At 43.8% G+C, this 15,793-nt stretch overlaps 1 protein-coding gene across 1 annotated transcript in view; it reads right to left on the reverse strand.

Annotated features, from left to right (window-relative positions):
• Nucleotides 1-11,594, reverse strand: part of SMPDL3B (sphingomyelin phosphodiesterase acid like 3B) — a 39,184-nt gene extending 27,590 nt beyond the window's left edge. The window contains exon 1 of the mRNA XM_082440772.1: nucleotides 1,104-11,594. Coding sequence (XP_082296898.1) covers nucleotides 1,104-1,191 — 88 coding nt within the window. The 5' untranslated portion in view covers nucleotides 1,192-11,594. The remainder of the gene's footprint in view (nucleotides 1-1,103) is intronic.
• Nucleotides 11,595-15,793: the final 4,199 nt, after the last annotated feature.

Genomic DNA, 15,793 nt, shown 5'->3' on the forward strand with positions numbered 1-15,793 from the left:
CTCACTATCGCGGCCTCTCTTGTTGCGGACCACAGGCTCCAGACGCACAGGCTCAGCAATTGTGGCTCACGGGCCTAGTCGCTCCGCGGCATGTGGGATCTTCCCAGACCAGGGCTCGAACCCGTGTCCCCTGCATTGGCAGGCAGATTCTCAACCACTGCGCCACCAGGGAAGCCCTCCTTTTTCATTTCTAATTCTATTGATTTGAGTCTTCTCCCTTTTTTTCTTGATGAGTCTGGCTAACTGATCTCGTTTTAAGAGAGAGATAGGAGTTATCTTGCAAGGGTAAAATTTATACCATGAATGATGTAGGTCAAAGCCTGGTGGTACTAAGACCTACATTGTTGACAAAATTATAATCTGCTGGTGGCATTTGTGGAAAAGAAGCCCTTGCAAATTTCTAAACAACAGTAAACTCTGTTAGGAAATTCTAGTGTTTTATAGGTCAAAAAGGGAATGAGGGTACTTCCCTGGTGGTGCAGTGGTTAAGACTCTGCACTCCCAATGCAGGGGGCCTGGGGTTCGACCCCTGGTCAGAGAACTAGATCCCACATATATGCTGCAACTAAGAGTTCACATGCCACAACTAAGGAGCCAGCATGCTGCAACTAAGGAAGCCTGCGAGCTGCAACTAAGGAGCCCGCCTGCTGCAACTAAGACCCAGCATAAATAAATAAATAAATAAATAAATAAATAAATAAATAAATAAATTTTTTTTTAAGAAAGGGAATGAGGTTAGTAAAATGCCTCAACAGAGTTTGAATAAAATACTGGATTTGAGAGCTACTCAACCAATATTTTTTGAATGAATTCATGAATCTTCCTGCCACCTTCTACCTCTACCAACTGGCTGGCTCTTACGTACCCACACCTCTGAACAATGTCAATGTCCCTCCTGTGGCCAGCTGTCACCCCCACTTAAAATCTCAGGCTCAAACAGCACCTCCACCACCCACTAACCCTCTCACCCAGCCTCCCCCGCCTAGCTCCCTGCCTTGCTAGTTTTATCAGCATTTTCAGCTTTCTCTGGGCAGCTTCCAGCAGCCCTAGACCCTGAGTTCATGGTACCAAACAGGGAGATCACAGGCATTCACAGTGCCTACCTTGTCCAGCCCTGGTGATTCCCCAGTGGGCCAGGAAAATCAGCAGCTCGGGCAGCCTCATCCTGGGGGCTCGCCTCATGGGAGCCATCGGGTTCTCCTGGAGCAAGTGTTCGAGCCACAGGCTTCCCAACTAGGTGTTGGTGGCCACGCACCAGAGCAGAACTTCCTGTCCTGTCACTGAGTGTTCCCAGACAGTGGAGACATTTGGCTCCTCTGACTTTTCTTCCTGTGCCCAGCAGGGTGTGAGCAGGGTTTGCCCAAGGAGCTGTACCTGCCAGGACTTTGGACTCTCAAGTAGGAAGCAGCACCAGTCCCGCCAGTTCCTCAGAGAATGTTGGTACAGCCAGCAACTGGATTCTCCAAGAAACTCACTCAACCCCACCCAATGACAGGCAAATAACTACTTTTGAAGCTTTCATGTTGCCCCACCCCAGCAGAACAAACATACCGTATAAAATGTCAGGCCTTTGCCATCAAAGGAACGTAACTGCTTGTTGGAGATCGAGATGCTTGACCACAAACGAACCAAGACTAAGAGTCATCTGCTCATTTATGCTGGAAACCATGTCCCATGGAGATAGAGGGGACCCAAGGCCACTCTGCCCTCAGGAGGGAGAAGTAAGCCCCTGGACTGCCGTTCAGTGTGTTAGGTGGCTTGACAAGCCCAGAGGAGGGAGCTAACCCTCTGAGGAAAGTGAGAGGGCTTTCTGGGAGGAGGTGACACAGGCTTCATCTCTTCTTTCATTATGGAAATTGACAAACATAAATAAAAGTAGAGAGAATAGTGTAAGGAACCCCCAGTACCCATCCTCCAGCAACAGCAGTTAGGAACACATGGCCAGTCTTACTTCAGCTGTACCCCCACCCCAACCCCGATGGATTATTTTAAAGTCAAGTCCAGAGATCATATCATTTTGCCCATAAACACTTTAGTATATATCTCTAAAAGATAAGGATTCTCTTTTTCTAACCCAATGATAATACCATAGCAGATCTAAAAAATAATAATGTTGCCAACCTGGGATCCCTGGACTCTTCAATCAACAGAAATTCATAAGAGACTGGATGAGAATTTCAGGCAAGGCTTTACTGGGACTCGTGCTGCAGCATGAGGGAGGAAAACAAGAAACAGGTGCCCTTGCTTGCGCTCCAAGGAGGAGGGCTGGCTCTTTAAATGGGATGAGGGTAGGGGCGGATCAGTGGGTCGGGCTGGAGGGGTGGTTAGATGATCTGCCCATCCCTTGGTAGTGCTATGTGTGGAGATCATGCGTAGTACCCTGCTTTTGCTCCCAGCACCTCAGAAGTGGCAGTTGGTTTGTGGCCTTTTTGTATCTTATTGTTCATTATTGCCCCAACTGCTCATGTTTGCAGTTGTTTTTAGCCCCTTATAGGTTCTTTGTCTTCTGTTGCTCAAGGAGACATTTGCCCTGGTGCAAGTGAAAGCACTCCCATAGAGGGTCCCAGGTCCCAGCCTATCTCAATAGTAATTCCTTACTACCACCAGGTAGATACTTGGTCAATGTTTAAACTTCCCTGATTGTCTCATAGTACTTTTTTTTACAATTGGTTCGTTCAAATCAGGATCCAAACCAGGTCTACACATTGCATGCGGTTGATGTGTCTCTTAAGTCTCTCTTTAATGTTAGGCCTCTCTCCCTCCCCGCTTTTGCTTGTTCTTTGTCAGTGGAACCAGGTCATTTGTCCTATGAAATTTCCCACATTCTGGAGTATTTGGCTGATTGTTTCTTCGTGGTATCATTTAAGTTAGTCTTCTGTCCCCCATATTTCCTATAAACTGGTAGTTAGATCTAGAGGTTTGATGACATTTAGATTTGATTTTTTTTGGCAAGATGACGTCTCATGTGGTCTTGTGTCCTACCTGCTGCATTGCATTGCAAGGCACATAATTGTATGCTTGTCCCACCAGCTTAATCTTAACATACAGGAATACCTCAGAGATATTGCAGGTTCAGTTTCAGACCACCACGATAAAGCGAATATCAAAATAAAGCAAGTCACGGACTTCCCTAGTGGCGCAGTGGTTAAGAATCCGCCTGCCAATGCAGGGGACACGGGTTCGAGCCCTGGTCCGGGAAGATACCACATGCCGTGGAGCAACTAAGCCCATACGCCACAACTACTGAGCCTGTGCTCTAGAGTCCGTGAGCTACAACTACTGAGCCCATGAGCCACAACTACTGAAGCCCACGTGCCTAGAACCCGTGCTCTGCAACAAGAGAAGCCACCGCAATGAGAAGCCCGTGCACCGCAACGAAGAGAAGCCCCCGCTCACCGCAACTAGAGAAAGCCCACGCGCAGCAACGAAGACCCAACACAGCCAAAAATAAATACATAAATAAATTTATTAAAAAATAAAAAAATAAAAAATAAAGTCACATGAATTTTTTTGTTTCCCAGTGCATGTAAAAGTTATGTTTACACTATACTGTAGTCTATTAAGTGTGCAATAGCATTATGTTTAAAAAATGTACATGCCTTAATTTAAAAATATTTCATTGCTAAAAAATGCTAACCATCATTTGAGCCTTCAGTGGGTCGTAATCTCTTTGCTGGAGGAGGATCTTGCCTCCATGTTGATGGCTGCTGACTGATCAGGGTGGTGGATGCTGAAGGCTGGGGCGGCTGTGGACATTTCTTTTTATTTATTTATTTATTGTTGGCTGTGTTGGGTCTTCGTTGCTGCATGCAGACTTTCTCTAGTTGCAGCGAGTGGGGACTACTCTTCGTTGCCCTGCGTGGCCTTCTCATTGCGGTGGCCTCTCTTGTTGCGGAGCACAGGCTCTAGGCGCGCAAGCTTCAGTAGTTGTGGCACGTGGGCTCAGTAGTTGTGGCACACGGGCTTAGTTGCTCCGCGGCATGTGCGATCTTCCTGGACCAGGGCTTGAACCTGTGTCCCCTGCATTGGCAGGTGGATTCTTAACCACTGTGCCACCAGGGAAGTCCCTGTGGCAATTTCTTAAAATAAGACAACAATAAACTTTGTCTCATCAATTGACTCTTCCTTTCACTTGAATACTTAGAGGCCATTGTAGGGTTATTAATTGGCCCAGTTTCAATATTGTTGTGTCTCAGAGAATAGGGAGGCTAAAGGAGAGGGAAAGAGATGGGGAAGCAGCTGGTCAGTGGAGCAGTCAGAACACACACAACATTTATGGATTAAGTTCTCTGACTTACAGGGGCACGTTTCGTGCCAAAACAATTACAATAGTAACATCATCAAAGATCACTTATTATCACAGATCACTGTAACAAATATAATGATAATGAAAATGTTTGAAATATTGTGAAAATTATCAAAATATGACACAGAGACACAACTGACAAATGCTGTTGGACAAATGGCACCAATAGACTTGCTTGACGCAGGGCTGCCAAACACCAATTTGTAAAAAACTCATCATCGGCAAAGTGCAATAAAGTGAAGCACAAGAAAATGAAGTCTGCTTGCATTTCTCCAAAGAAGACATACAGATGGCCAAGAGGCACATGAAAAGATGCTCAGCATCACTAAGTATTAGAGAAATGCAAATCAAAACTACAATGAGGTATCACCTTACACCAGTCAGAACAGCCATCATCAAAAAGTTTACAAACAATAAATGCTGAAGAGGGTGTGGAGAGGAGGGAACCCTCCTGCACTGTTGGTGAGAATGTAAATTGGTACAGCCACTATGGAGAACAATATGGAGGTTCCTTAAAGAGCTAAGAATAGAGCTACCATATGATTCAGCAATCCACTCCTGGGTATATATCCGGAGAAAACAGTGGTTCAAAAGGATACATGTACCCCAATGTTCACTGCAGCACTGTTTACAATAACCAAGACATGGAAGCAACCTAAAGGTTCATCGACAGAGGAATGGATAAAGATGTGGTATATATATACAATGGAATATTACTCAGCCATTAAAAAGAATGAAGTAATGCCATTTGCAGCAACATGGATGGACCTGGAGATTATCATACAAAGACAAATTATCATGTGATATCACTTATATGCAGAATCTAAAAAAATGATACAGATGAACTTATTTACAAAACAGAAACACTCACAGAGTTAGAGAACGAATTTATGGTTACTGGGGGAAAGGGCGTGGGGGGAGATATAGATTGGGAGTTTGGGTTTGACATGTACACACTACTATATTTTAAATAGATAACAGACAAGAGCCTATGGTATAGCACAGGAAACTCAGCTCAACTTTCTGTAATAACCTAAATGGGAAAAGAATTTGAAAAAGAATGGATACTTGTATGGGTATAACTGAATCACTTTGCTGTAAAACTGTGACTAACACATCATTGTTAATCAACTATACTCCAATATAAAATAAAAAATTTTCAAAACAGGAGGCCTGCCTGTACAAGTAAGAGTTAGCCAGAAGAAGGAGAAAATGGGGAAGAGGGTATTCCAGGAAGAAGAAACAACTCCCGCTAAGAGTTGCTGGAACATCCCAGGGAGCTGTGTTGGGTGATATTGGGGCTTGGGGTGCTGAACCGGGGCAGCAAGCAGGAGCCAAGCCATGCTCAGTGGTTTGAGCTGAGAGCTGTGGGGAGCCATGGAAGAGTCTTAACTTGGGGAGAGACACAACCAAATTAGCATCTTAGAAAGACGCACTGGCTCTGTAGAAGATGGTTGCTCTAGGAGACCAGCAAGGAGGCAGAGTAGTCCTAGAGAAAAGTGATGAGGGTCTAACGAGGGAGTGAGTAACTCGTAGTAGAGTGGAATTAATAGACTGTAGCAGGGGAATTGTTGTGTGAATTTATGTTCTCCCTGTATCTTTTTTGAAAACCTGATCTAAGCAGGTAGTAGAGATGCCCTCCCTTGGGGGAGGCTGTGGCCAGGTAGAAGGCCACAGCTTCTCGAAGACAGCCACCTCCAGATTTTGTCCTCTAGAAAGCGGAAGGGAAGAACCTATAGGAGAAGGGAGACTGGCCCAACCATTGAAGCAGAGGGAGGTTGCTGGGTTCCAAAAGTGTCAAGGTGTCCAGGAGGAAGCCGGTCTTCAGACATGAAGTCTGAGACATTTACTTGGGTTCAATAAATATCCAAAGTCTATTAGCTTCTAGGCCCTAGGGACACAGAGGTGAGCAAAACAAAGCCTCTACTCTCATGGAGCTTACATTCAGCAAAAAAGGACATTACACAAACTAATCAACAAGGCTCCCAGCCTGGCAAAGCCCTGGGGTCAGAGTCACAGCAGAACCTCTGGCCCCTCAGAACCGTACAAGTCTAGTCGCTGACTATATCAGCAGGATCCATAGACAACTAAAGACTAAAGCTCCAAGAAGACACACGGATGGCTAACAGGCACATGAAAAGATGCTCAACATCACTAATTATTAGAGAAATGCAAATCTAAAGCTCAATGAGGTATCATCTCACACTGGTCAGAATGGCGATCAACAGAAAAATCTACAAATAGGGACTTCCCTGGTGGCGCAGTGGTTAAGAATCCGCCTGCCAATGCAGGGGCACGGGTTCGAGCCCTGGTCTGGGAAGATCCCACATGCCGCGGAGCAACTAAGCTTGTGCACCACAACTACTGAGCCTGCACCCTAGAGCTCACGAGCCACAACTACTGAGCCCTCGTGCCACAACTACTGAAGCCTGCGAGCCTAGAGCCCATGTTCTGCAACAAGAGAAGCCACTGCAATGAGAAGCCCACGCACCACAAGGAAGAGTAGCCCCTGCTCTCTGTAACTAGAGAAGAGCCTGCACGCAGCAACGAAGACCCTATGCAGACAAAAATAAATAAATAAAAAATTTTTTAAAAAAATATTTATTTATTTTTGGCTGCTTTGAGTCTTCGTTGCTGCGCGCGGGCTTTCTCTAGTTGGGGCGAGCGGAGGCTATTCTTCGTTGCGATGCGCGGCCTTCTCATTGCGGTGGCTTCTCTTGTTGCGGAGCACGGGCTCTAGGTGCACAGGCTTCAGTAGTTGCAGCACACGGGCTCAGTAGTTGTAGCGCACGGGCTTAGCTGCTCTGCGGCATGTGGGATCTTCCCAGCCCAGGGCTCGAACCCGTGTCCCCTGCATTGGCAGGCAGATTCTTAACCACTGCGCCACCAGGGAAGTCCAAATAAATAAAATTTAAAATAAAAATAAATGCTGGAAAGGATGTGGGGAAAAGGGAACCCTCCTACACTGTTGATAGGAATGTAAATTGGTGCAGCCACTATGGAAAACAGTGTGGAGGTTTCTTAAAAAACTAAACTTAGAACTACAGTATGATCCAGCAATTCCACTCCTGGGCATATATCTGGAAAAAACAAAAACTCTAATTTGAAAAGATACATGCACCTCAATGTTCATAGCAGCGCTATTTACAATAGCCAAGACATGGAAGCAACCCAAGTGCCCATGAACAGATGATTGGCTTGAGAAGATGTGGTGTATATATGGACTATTACAATGGAATATTAGCCATAAAGAAGAATGAAATATTGCCATTTGCAGCAACATGGATAGACCTAGAGAATATTATGCTTAGTGAAATATGTCAGACAGAAAAAGATAAATACTATATGATATCACTTATATGTGGAATCTAAAACACAATACAAATGAATCTATATGCAAAACAGAAACAGACTCATAGACAGAGAAAACACACTTATGGTTACCAAAAGGGGGAGGGGGGAGGGGGCAGGGAGGGACAAATTAGGAGTATGGGATTCACAGATACAAACTACTGTACATAAAATAGATAAGCAACAAGGATTTACTGTTTAGCAGAGAATTATACCCGATATCTTATAATAACTTATAATGGAATATAATCTGCAAAGAAAAATCAAATCACTATGTGGTACTTATGAAACTAACACAATATTGTAAATCAACTATACTTCAATTAAAAAGAAAAAGACTAAAGCGTCATCTGTGTTCAGGCCCTGGGTCACCCCAAGGAGGAGGAGGGCATCAAAATAACCACCAAGATGAATATTCTGCCAGTGCAGAGAGAAGAGGGCTCAGGGACCAACTGCTTTTGATTTAACGAAAATAAGGCAGTGTGCTTTTCTTAGCTTATGGCCTGATTCATACCTGCTCGACAGTATCTAGGGCACATCGAGGTTAGCTTAGAAGGTAACCCGTGGGACCCGTAGGGAAGGAGGGCGGGCAAGGAGTCTAGCGCAGGCAGCTCCCTGAGGGCTGAGCAGGGAGCTGGCAACGACTACGCTTGAAATTGGAACAAGGGGGAGACCTCTGAGAGAGCCTAGGTGCTCCTTGTAAACTCCTCTGAGGGGTGCTAGAGTCTTGGCTTTTGGCTGGATGCAAGGAGTTCTTTTAAATACCACAGCTTTTTGGTCACTGTCACCACCACTAACCCATAAGGTAACTTTTCACGAATAGAAAAAGGTACCCCGGGAATTCCCTGGTGGTCCAGTGGTTAGGACTCCGTGCTTCCACTGCAGGGGGCCCGGGTTTGATCCCTGGTCAGGGAACTGGCATCTCACAAGCTGTGCGGTGTGGCCAGAAAAGAAAGAAAGAAAAAGGTACCCCAGCAGGGCTCAGAGTGGAGCCAGGGGGTATTTCAGGCCCCACTCAGCCCTTTGCCAGGAGCCGGTTACCTAAATGATAATGGCTTCTCCCTGGGTTCAGCCTGGCCTGCTGGATCTGGGTTTGCTGGAAAAGGTAAGTGAGGCAGAGAAATCCGAAGGGTTGGGACCATTCTTTCTTAAGTACAAAACAGCCGCTCTTCTTCAAATTGCCCCAAAGCACTTATTTGATTCTTGGCAACTGTCATCTCCAGAAAATCCACATCACTCTTAGGAGAAAAACATGTGGCATGAAAGCTGATAAAGGCAAGCATTCTTCACGTTTTTGCTGTAGCCTTTTAATTCTATAACCTCAGTGATGCATATAAAACAAATACCCTGATGGGAATGAGGGGGTCAGCCCTTCAGTGCCCAGAACCTTTGTCCATTCCTGGCCTCCGAGCTCCTGGGAAGCTGTGGTTGGCCTGGGGTCCAAGTCCACAGAGGGCTTAGTCCAAGAAGGTCAAGAACAGTGCCAGGTGCTGGAGATACAATGATGAACAAAACTAATTTATGGTTTTGTGAGAGAAATAGGCTTCAGTAAGATTCATACAGATAAACCTAAAACTATAACTGTGATGGTGTCCAGTTTGGATGTCATTCCAAGGACCTTGAACTTTATCCTATAGGTCATGGGGAACCACTGAAGATTTTGGAGCAGGGAAGTGAAAAGATCATAAAATAATTAATTGAATTTTCCCTTTGCAGCTGCAGTGACTGATCCAAAAGAATGAATATCTAACGATGAAACCTGAGGGGCCTCAAATTATGCTATATAATTTGTGTCTTCTCTAAGCTGGGTTTTTTGGTAATGGTTGATCCTTAAAGATCCCAGAGAGAAATTCTGAAGTTGGCCACAACTGACAAACTCACAAAGCCAAATATGAACTGAAGAAGCCTGCTTCTGCTCTTGAGTTCCTGATCTATTTCTCCTTGTGACCCAGCTTCAAAACTAGAGTCAGTTCAGGGGAAGCATAGCTCTTGGCACTTAACAGGCACTAAATATATATTTGTTGAATAAATAAATGGTGGACTAAATAAGACTGATTGGATGAAAAAAAAAATTAATAAATTAAAGACATTTTAAACCTTCCCCTTTCCTATGACTTCTGTTTTATCTGTCCCTCTCTTTCTCACTCCCTCTGCCTTGATTCAGGCCCACATCATTACTACCTTGGTTGCTTCTCCAGCCTCCTAACAGATCACCCTGTCTCCAGTCTTGGGCAGTCCCTCAATCTGTCTGTCAGTACTCCCTCAGTCTGCCAGCAAGATCATGTAATTGCTCTGCTTCAAAACCTTCAGTGGCTCCCCATGACTGTGGGGAAAAGTCCAAAGTTCATAAAAGGCATCCAGACCAGGCACTGTCACCCTTTTGTAGGTATCTCTGTTCTATCTGTCCTCCTGGGCACGTGTCCTCTTCCAGGGCACCCTTTCTTTTTTTTAAACCTTGTTGAGAATCTCTATTAGAATTGCATAGAATCTACAGGCCAATTCTTCTCAACTTGATATTTTTATGATATTGAATTTTTCTGCCCATGAACTTGGTCTATTTCTTTACGTATTTAGGTCTTCTTAAATGTCTTTTTTTAAATTGAAGTATAGTTGATTTACAATGTTGTATTCGTTTCAGGTGTACAGCACAGTGATTCAGTTATACATATACATATATATATTCTTATTCAGATTCCTTCCCCTTATAGCTTATTACAAAATACTGAGTATAGTTCCCTCTGCTATACAGTAGGTCCTTGTTGATTACCTATTTTATATATAGAACTGTATATATGTTCATCGCAAACTCCTAATTTATCCCTTCCCTGCCTTTTCCCCTTTGGTAACTGTAAGTTTGTTTTCTATGTACGTGAGTCTGTTTGTGTTCTATAAATAAGTTCATTTGAATCTTTTTTTTTTTAGATTCCATATATAAGGGGTATCATATGATACTTGTCTTTCTCTTTCTGACTTACTTCACTTAGTATGATAATCTCTAGGTCCATCCATGTTGCTGCAAATGGCATTATTTCATTCTTTTCTATGTCTGAGTAATATTCTATTGTATATACGTACCACATCTTCTTTATCCATTCATCTGTTGATGGACATTTAGGTTGCTTCCATGTCTTGGCTATTGTAAATAGTGCTGCAGTGAACCCCGGGCACTCTTTAAAATTGCAAATATGTTTGAGAAAAACAAGAATAAGCCCTTTTCACCTCTGTTTGTTTAATGTGACAACAGCATCAAAGTACTAAGCATTTGAAGGTAAAGAAGAGCTGACAAGGGTGAGGGGATGGGCAAAAAGGAGGCACAGGAAAAAGAACATCATGATTAAGAGCTGGGCTCAGGGGGCTTCCCTGGTGGTGCAGTGGTTAAGAATCCGCCTGCCAATACAGAGGACTTGGGTTCGAGCCCTGGTCCGGGAGATCCCACATGCCGCGGAGCAACTAAGCCCAAGCACCACAACTACGGAGCCTGTGCTCTACAGCCCATGACCCACAACTACTGAGACCGCGTGCTGCAACTACTGAAGCCCGCATGCCAAGAGCCTGTGCTCCGCAACAAGAGAAGCCACCACAATGAGCAGCCCGCGCACCACAACGAAGAGTAGCCCTCGACGCAACTAAAGAAAGCCCGCGCGCAGCAACGAAGACCTAATGTAGCCATAAATTAATTAATTAATTAAAAAAAAAAAAAAGAGTTGGGCTCAGGAGTCACATAGAGCTGTGTTCAATCCGGTTGGTCTTTTTGCTACCTCTGTGACCTCAGGCTGATTACTGAGTCTCACATGGAATGTCCAGGCACACCAGTGCATCACTAAAAGTTCACAGGAGCAAGGAGATATTCATCCACAGGTCAGCCAGGCAGGCTGGGCTTGGTGCATTAACCATCTTGGTTTGAATGGGACTGGAGGGGTTTCCAGGACAAGAGACCTTTAGTTATTTTGAGTGTGCGCCCTTTTTTTTTTAATTTATTTTTGGCTGCGTTGGGTCTTTGTTGCTGCACCGGGGCTTTCTCTAGTTGCAGCGAGCGGGGGCTACTCTGTTGCGGTGCGCAGGCTTCTCATTGCGGTGGCTTCTCTTGTCGTGGTGCACGGGCTCTAGGCACACGGGCTTCAGTGGTTGTGGCACGTGGGCTCAGTAGTTGTGGCTCATGGTCTCTAGAGCACAAGCTCAGTAGTAGTGGCGCACGGGCTTAGTTGCTCCATGGGACGTCGGATCTTCCCAGACCAGGGCTCAAACCCGTGTCCCCTGCATTGGCAAGCGGATTCTTTTTTTTTTATTTTTAATTTTATTCTTTTTTTCTTTTTCTTTTCTTTAATTAATTTATTTAATTAATTAATTTGTTTGTTTGTTTGTTTGCTTTTTGGCTTCATTGGGTCTTCCGTTGCTGTGCGCGGGCTTTCCCTAGTTACGTCGAGCAGGGGTTATTCTTTGTTGCGGTGTGTGGGCTTCTCATTACGGTGGCTTCTCTTGTTGCGGAGCACAGGCTCTAGGCGTGCAGGTTTCTGTAGTTATGGCACACGGGCTTCAGTAGTTGTGGCTCGCCGGCTCTAGAGCGCAGGCTCAGTAGTTGTGGCGCACAGGCTTAGTTGCTCCGCGGCATGTGGGATCTTCCCCGGCCAGGGCTTGAACCTGTGTCCCCTGCATTGCAGGTGGATTCTTAACCACTGTGCCACCAGCGAAGTCCCAACCTTTAGTTTTAAAAATGGGAAAGCCCTGGGAAAACTGGGATGAGTGCCCCTTTAGCCCCTGCACCTCTGGCCCCTGCCAGCCTCATGTGTTTAGTCCAGTGTGCCACACAAGCACTATTTTCTACATGCGCATATAACATAAAAAAAGGTTGGGAAGCTCAGTTTCCTCATCTGTAAAATGGGGATGACGATAGTGCTTACCTCGTTTGGTTGTTGTGAAGATGAAGTGAATAAAGCAGGACATTTGATCCTGCCCTCGCAATCCAGAGACACACCCAGATCCTATGTCTTTGCCAATCTAATGCCCTTTCCTCCAAGGCATTAAAAAAACTATCCACAATTTATCTGTCAGCTTAACAAATGTAAGGTATAGCAACGTGCTATGTTAAACTGGAAAAATACATGTAAACTCCTAACCTTAAAAGATAAATGTTTCCCTTCCTGAGTGATTACTAAGAGGGCTCTAACAGCAGCGGCCCCCTGTACCGTTCTCCATTCAAAGGAGGAGCACTGAGGCCGTGTCTCGGGAAAGAAAAAGTTTAGGCTGGATGGGGTGGGATGCCCTCCTGCTGCCAGAAAGCCAGAAGGCTTTAAGGAACATGAGGTTCCTTAGCGCTGATAGGTCCAAGGAACCAACCCATTACTGGCCAAGATGTGACAACTGCAGCATTAATAATAATATGATAACAATTTTCTTATTGTTATTGTCACAGTTTTTGGAAGAAGTTGCATCTGTGAAAGCCCATGAGTTCAGGATAACAGTCCACATAGAAAAAGAACATGAAAAGGTAGTTGAAACACACAAGACTGTGACTAGTACAGGATGTGTTTAACTTGTTTATTTTCATAAGTAAACACACATGGACACTTTGCTTCTTTTATTAATTAGATGCCTATTTATAAAGTGTACATATGTACAGTTCCCACTTGGGTAAAGAAGAAATTCACAGACCTGTGAGAAGTCAAATAGTCCCAGACAATGGGAATTGTGTGCAGAACAAGATGGGCTGACAGGCTGGACTACTCACACACAATAACCAAGAAGAAGGGACTCCAAGAGCTAATTAGCCAACCATCCTAGAGTCCTGCTAACACCAAAGACTACTCCTCCTCTTCTAGGAAGTGAAGACTTCAGGTGGCCCTATGAATATAACAAAATAATATATCAATAAGAATACATGAATTTTCAAACTTGCAAAAGTCCCCATCAATGTATCAAACAGGACAGCGGGGACTTCCCTGGTGGCGCAGTGATTAAGAATCCGCCTGCCAATGCAGGGGACACGGGTTCGAGCCCTGGTCTGGGAATGATCCCACATGCCACAGAGCAAATAAGCCCGTGAGCCACAACTACTGAGCCCGCATGCCACAGCTACTGAAGTCTGAGCGCCTAGAGCCTGTGCTCCGCAACTAGAGAAGCCACCGCAATGAGAAGCCCACGCACCACAACAAAGAGAAGCCCCCGCTCGCCACAACTAGAGAAAGCCTGCGCCCAGCAACGAAGACCCAATGCAGCCAAAAATAAATAAATAAATAAATTAATTAACTAATTAAAAGAAAAAAACAGGACAGCAGTTTATATAATGCTGCCCAAGTGAGACTGAAAGCCCATGATTTTGAGAAAAGACATTAGGTTGCAAACAATGAAAACCTAAGAGAAAGGTATGACTTTAATAAAAGTCTAACAGATATTACAAAAAGGAAGCTCAGCCTGGTCATCTGTGGCCTAGTGACAGTCCCCTTGGACCACACAAGCAAGTCATAAGACCTGACTAAGAATAAATTGATTGAAGACCCAGATCCAATAACCTCAACTGGATTAAAATGACATTTCTTTTTCTTTTCAGTCTGATTGAATGTTTGAAAGCCAAGAATAATACTACAGAAACCACAGGATGATAACAAAATAAATAAAGCAATGATCCAAGGAAGCAGGAGACAGGAGGCACCAGATTTTGTTGGACCTGAGGCTTAAACAATTTGTGTAGCCCTATTTAAGAGAAAGAATGCAAAGTAAGGTATTAAAGTAAAGAGGTATCTAAACAAAAGAAGGGCTTTGGAAGAGGCTGTGCAAGCAAAGGGCCCTGAAACTTCAACTTCATTAACTTCACAATTATCATTTTTGTATTTTGTCTGCTCTTTAAGATATTTGAAGTATCCATAAGAATCAGCCAGCCATACTAGCACTTTAATTGCAGTTTAAAAATGTAAGGATATTTAAGTTTGTAAACAATGTTTAAATACCCAAAAGATTGATTTCAAGGATTATTACCTATAAGAGTTAAAAAACTGAGCATTAAACAAATAGTGTTCTGCACCACTTATAAAAGCCTCTTTGATATTAAAAGAATTCTATCAGTATTATCCAATTCATAATGATTATTACTGGTGGAAATAATCAGTCCAATATAAAACTGAAAATAGCTACTCCATCCAGTAAAATTGTCTTAGGAAAAAAAAAAAAAAAGGAGAATCACATCCTGTGAACATTGAAAACTACCAGAAATCCCCTGAATCAAACTGTACTTGATAGAAATTAGCACCCATGAAACTATAGTGGCAGATGTGAAAAACCAGTAAAATTTGGTATGGATCAAATTTGAATGATGAATTTAACCCTCATTGTAAAGTTTGCCCAGGAAAGAATTGATTCACAGTGATTTCTGCAAAATTGAAAATGGAAAAATTAGAAATGGCTAAATCTCACTATACAAAAAAATTGAACAGGAAATTAAGTCTAAATGAAAATTCATCAATGTTGAGACCATTCTGATTAAAATATGTGTATTTATAATGCGGAGGCAAAATGAACTTGGAGGTTTAAATGGCAGGTCAAAAACTTTGGGAGATAATGCATATGAAGAATTCAGCAGAGATAATGCACGTTTCTGGCCTGTGGCATATACTCAATAAACCCCAGGGTAGATTTAAAAACATTTTTGTGTTAAAATACAAACAACATAAAATTTACCTTTTTACCATTTTCAAGTACAGTTCTGTGGCATTAGCTACATTCCTGTTGTGCAACCATCACCGCTATCTATCGCCCGAACTTTTTTTTTCTAATTAATTAATTTATTTATTTATTTTTGGCTGCGTTGGGTCTTCGTTGCTGCGTGTGGGCTTTTTGGCGAGCGGGGGCTACTCTTCCTTGCGGTGCGCGTGCTTTTCATTGCGGTGGCTTCTTTTGTTGCGGAGCAGGGGCTCTAGGTGCACTGGCTTCAGTAGTTGTGGCTCACAGACTCTAGAGCGCAGGCTCAGTAGTTATGGTGCACAGGTTTAGTTGCTCTGCAGCATGTGGGATCTTCCCAGACCAGGGCTCGAACCCGTGTCCCCTGCGTTGGCAGGCAGATTCTTAACCACTCTGCTACCAGGGAAGTAGGGAAATGTTTAATCTTTCCGAGTGGAAACCATATCTATTAAATGATAACTCCCTATT

The sequence above is a fragment of the Balaenoptera physalus genome, assembly GCF_965194825.1.
Source record: "Balaenoptera physalus genome assembly, chromosome: 1".
In the NCBI taxonomy this organism is placed as follows: Eukaryota; Metazoa; Chordata; class Mammalia; order Artiodactyla; family Balaenopteridae; genus Balaenoptera; species Balaenoptera physalus.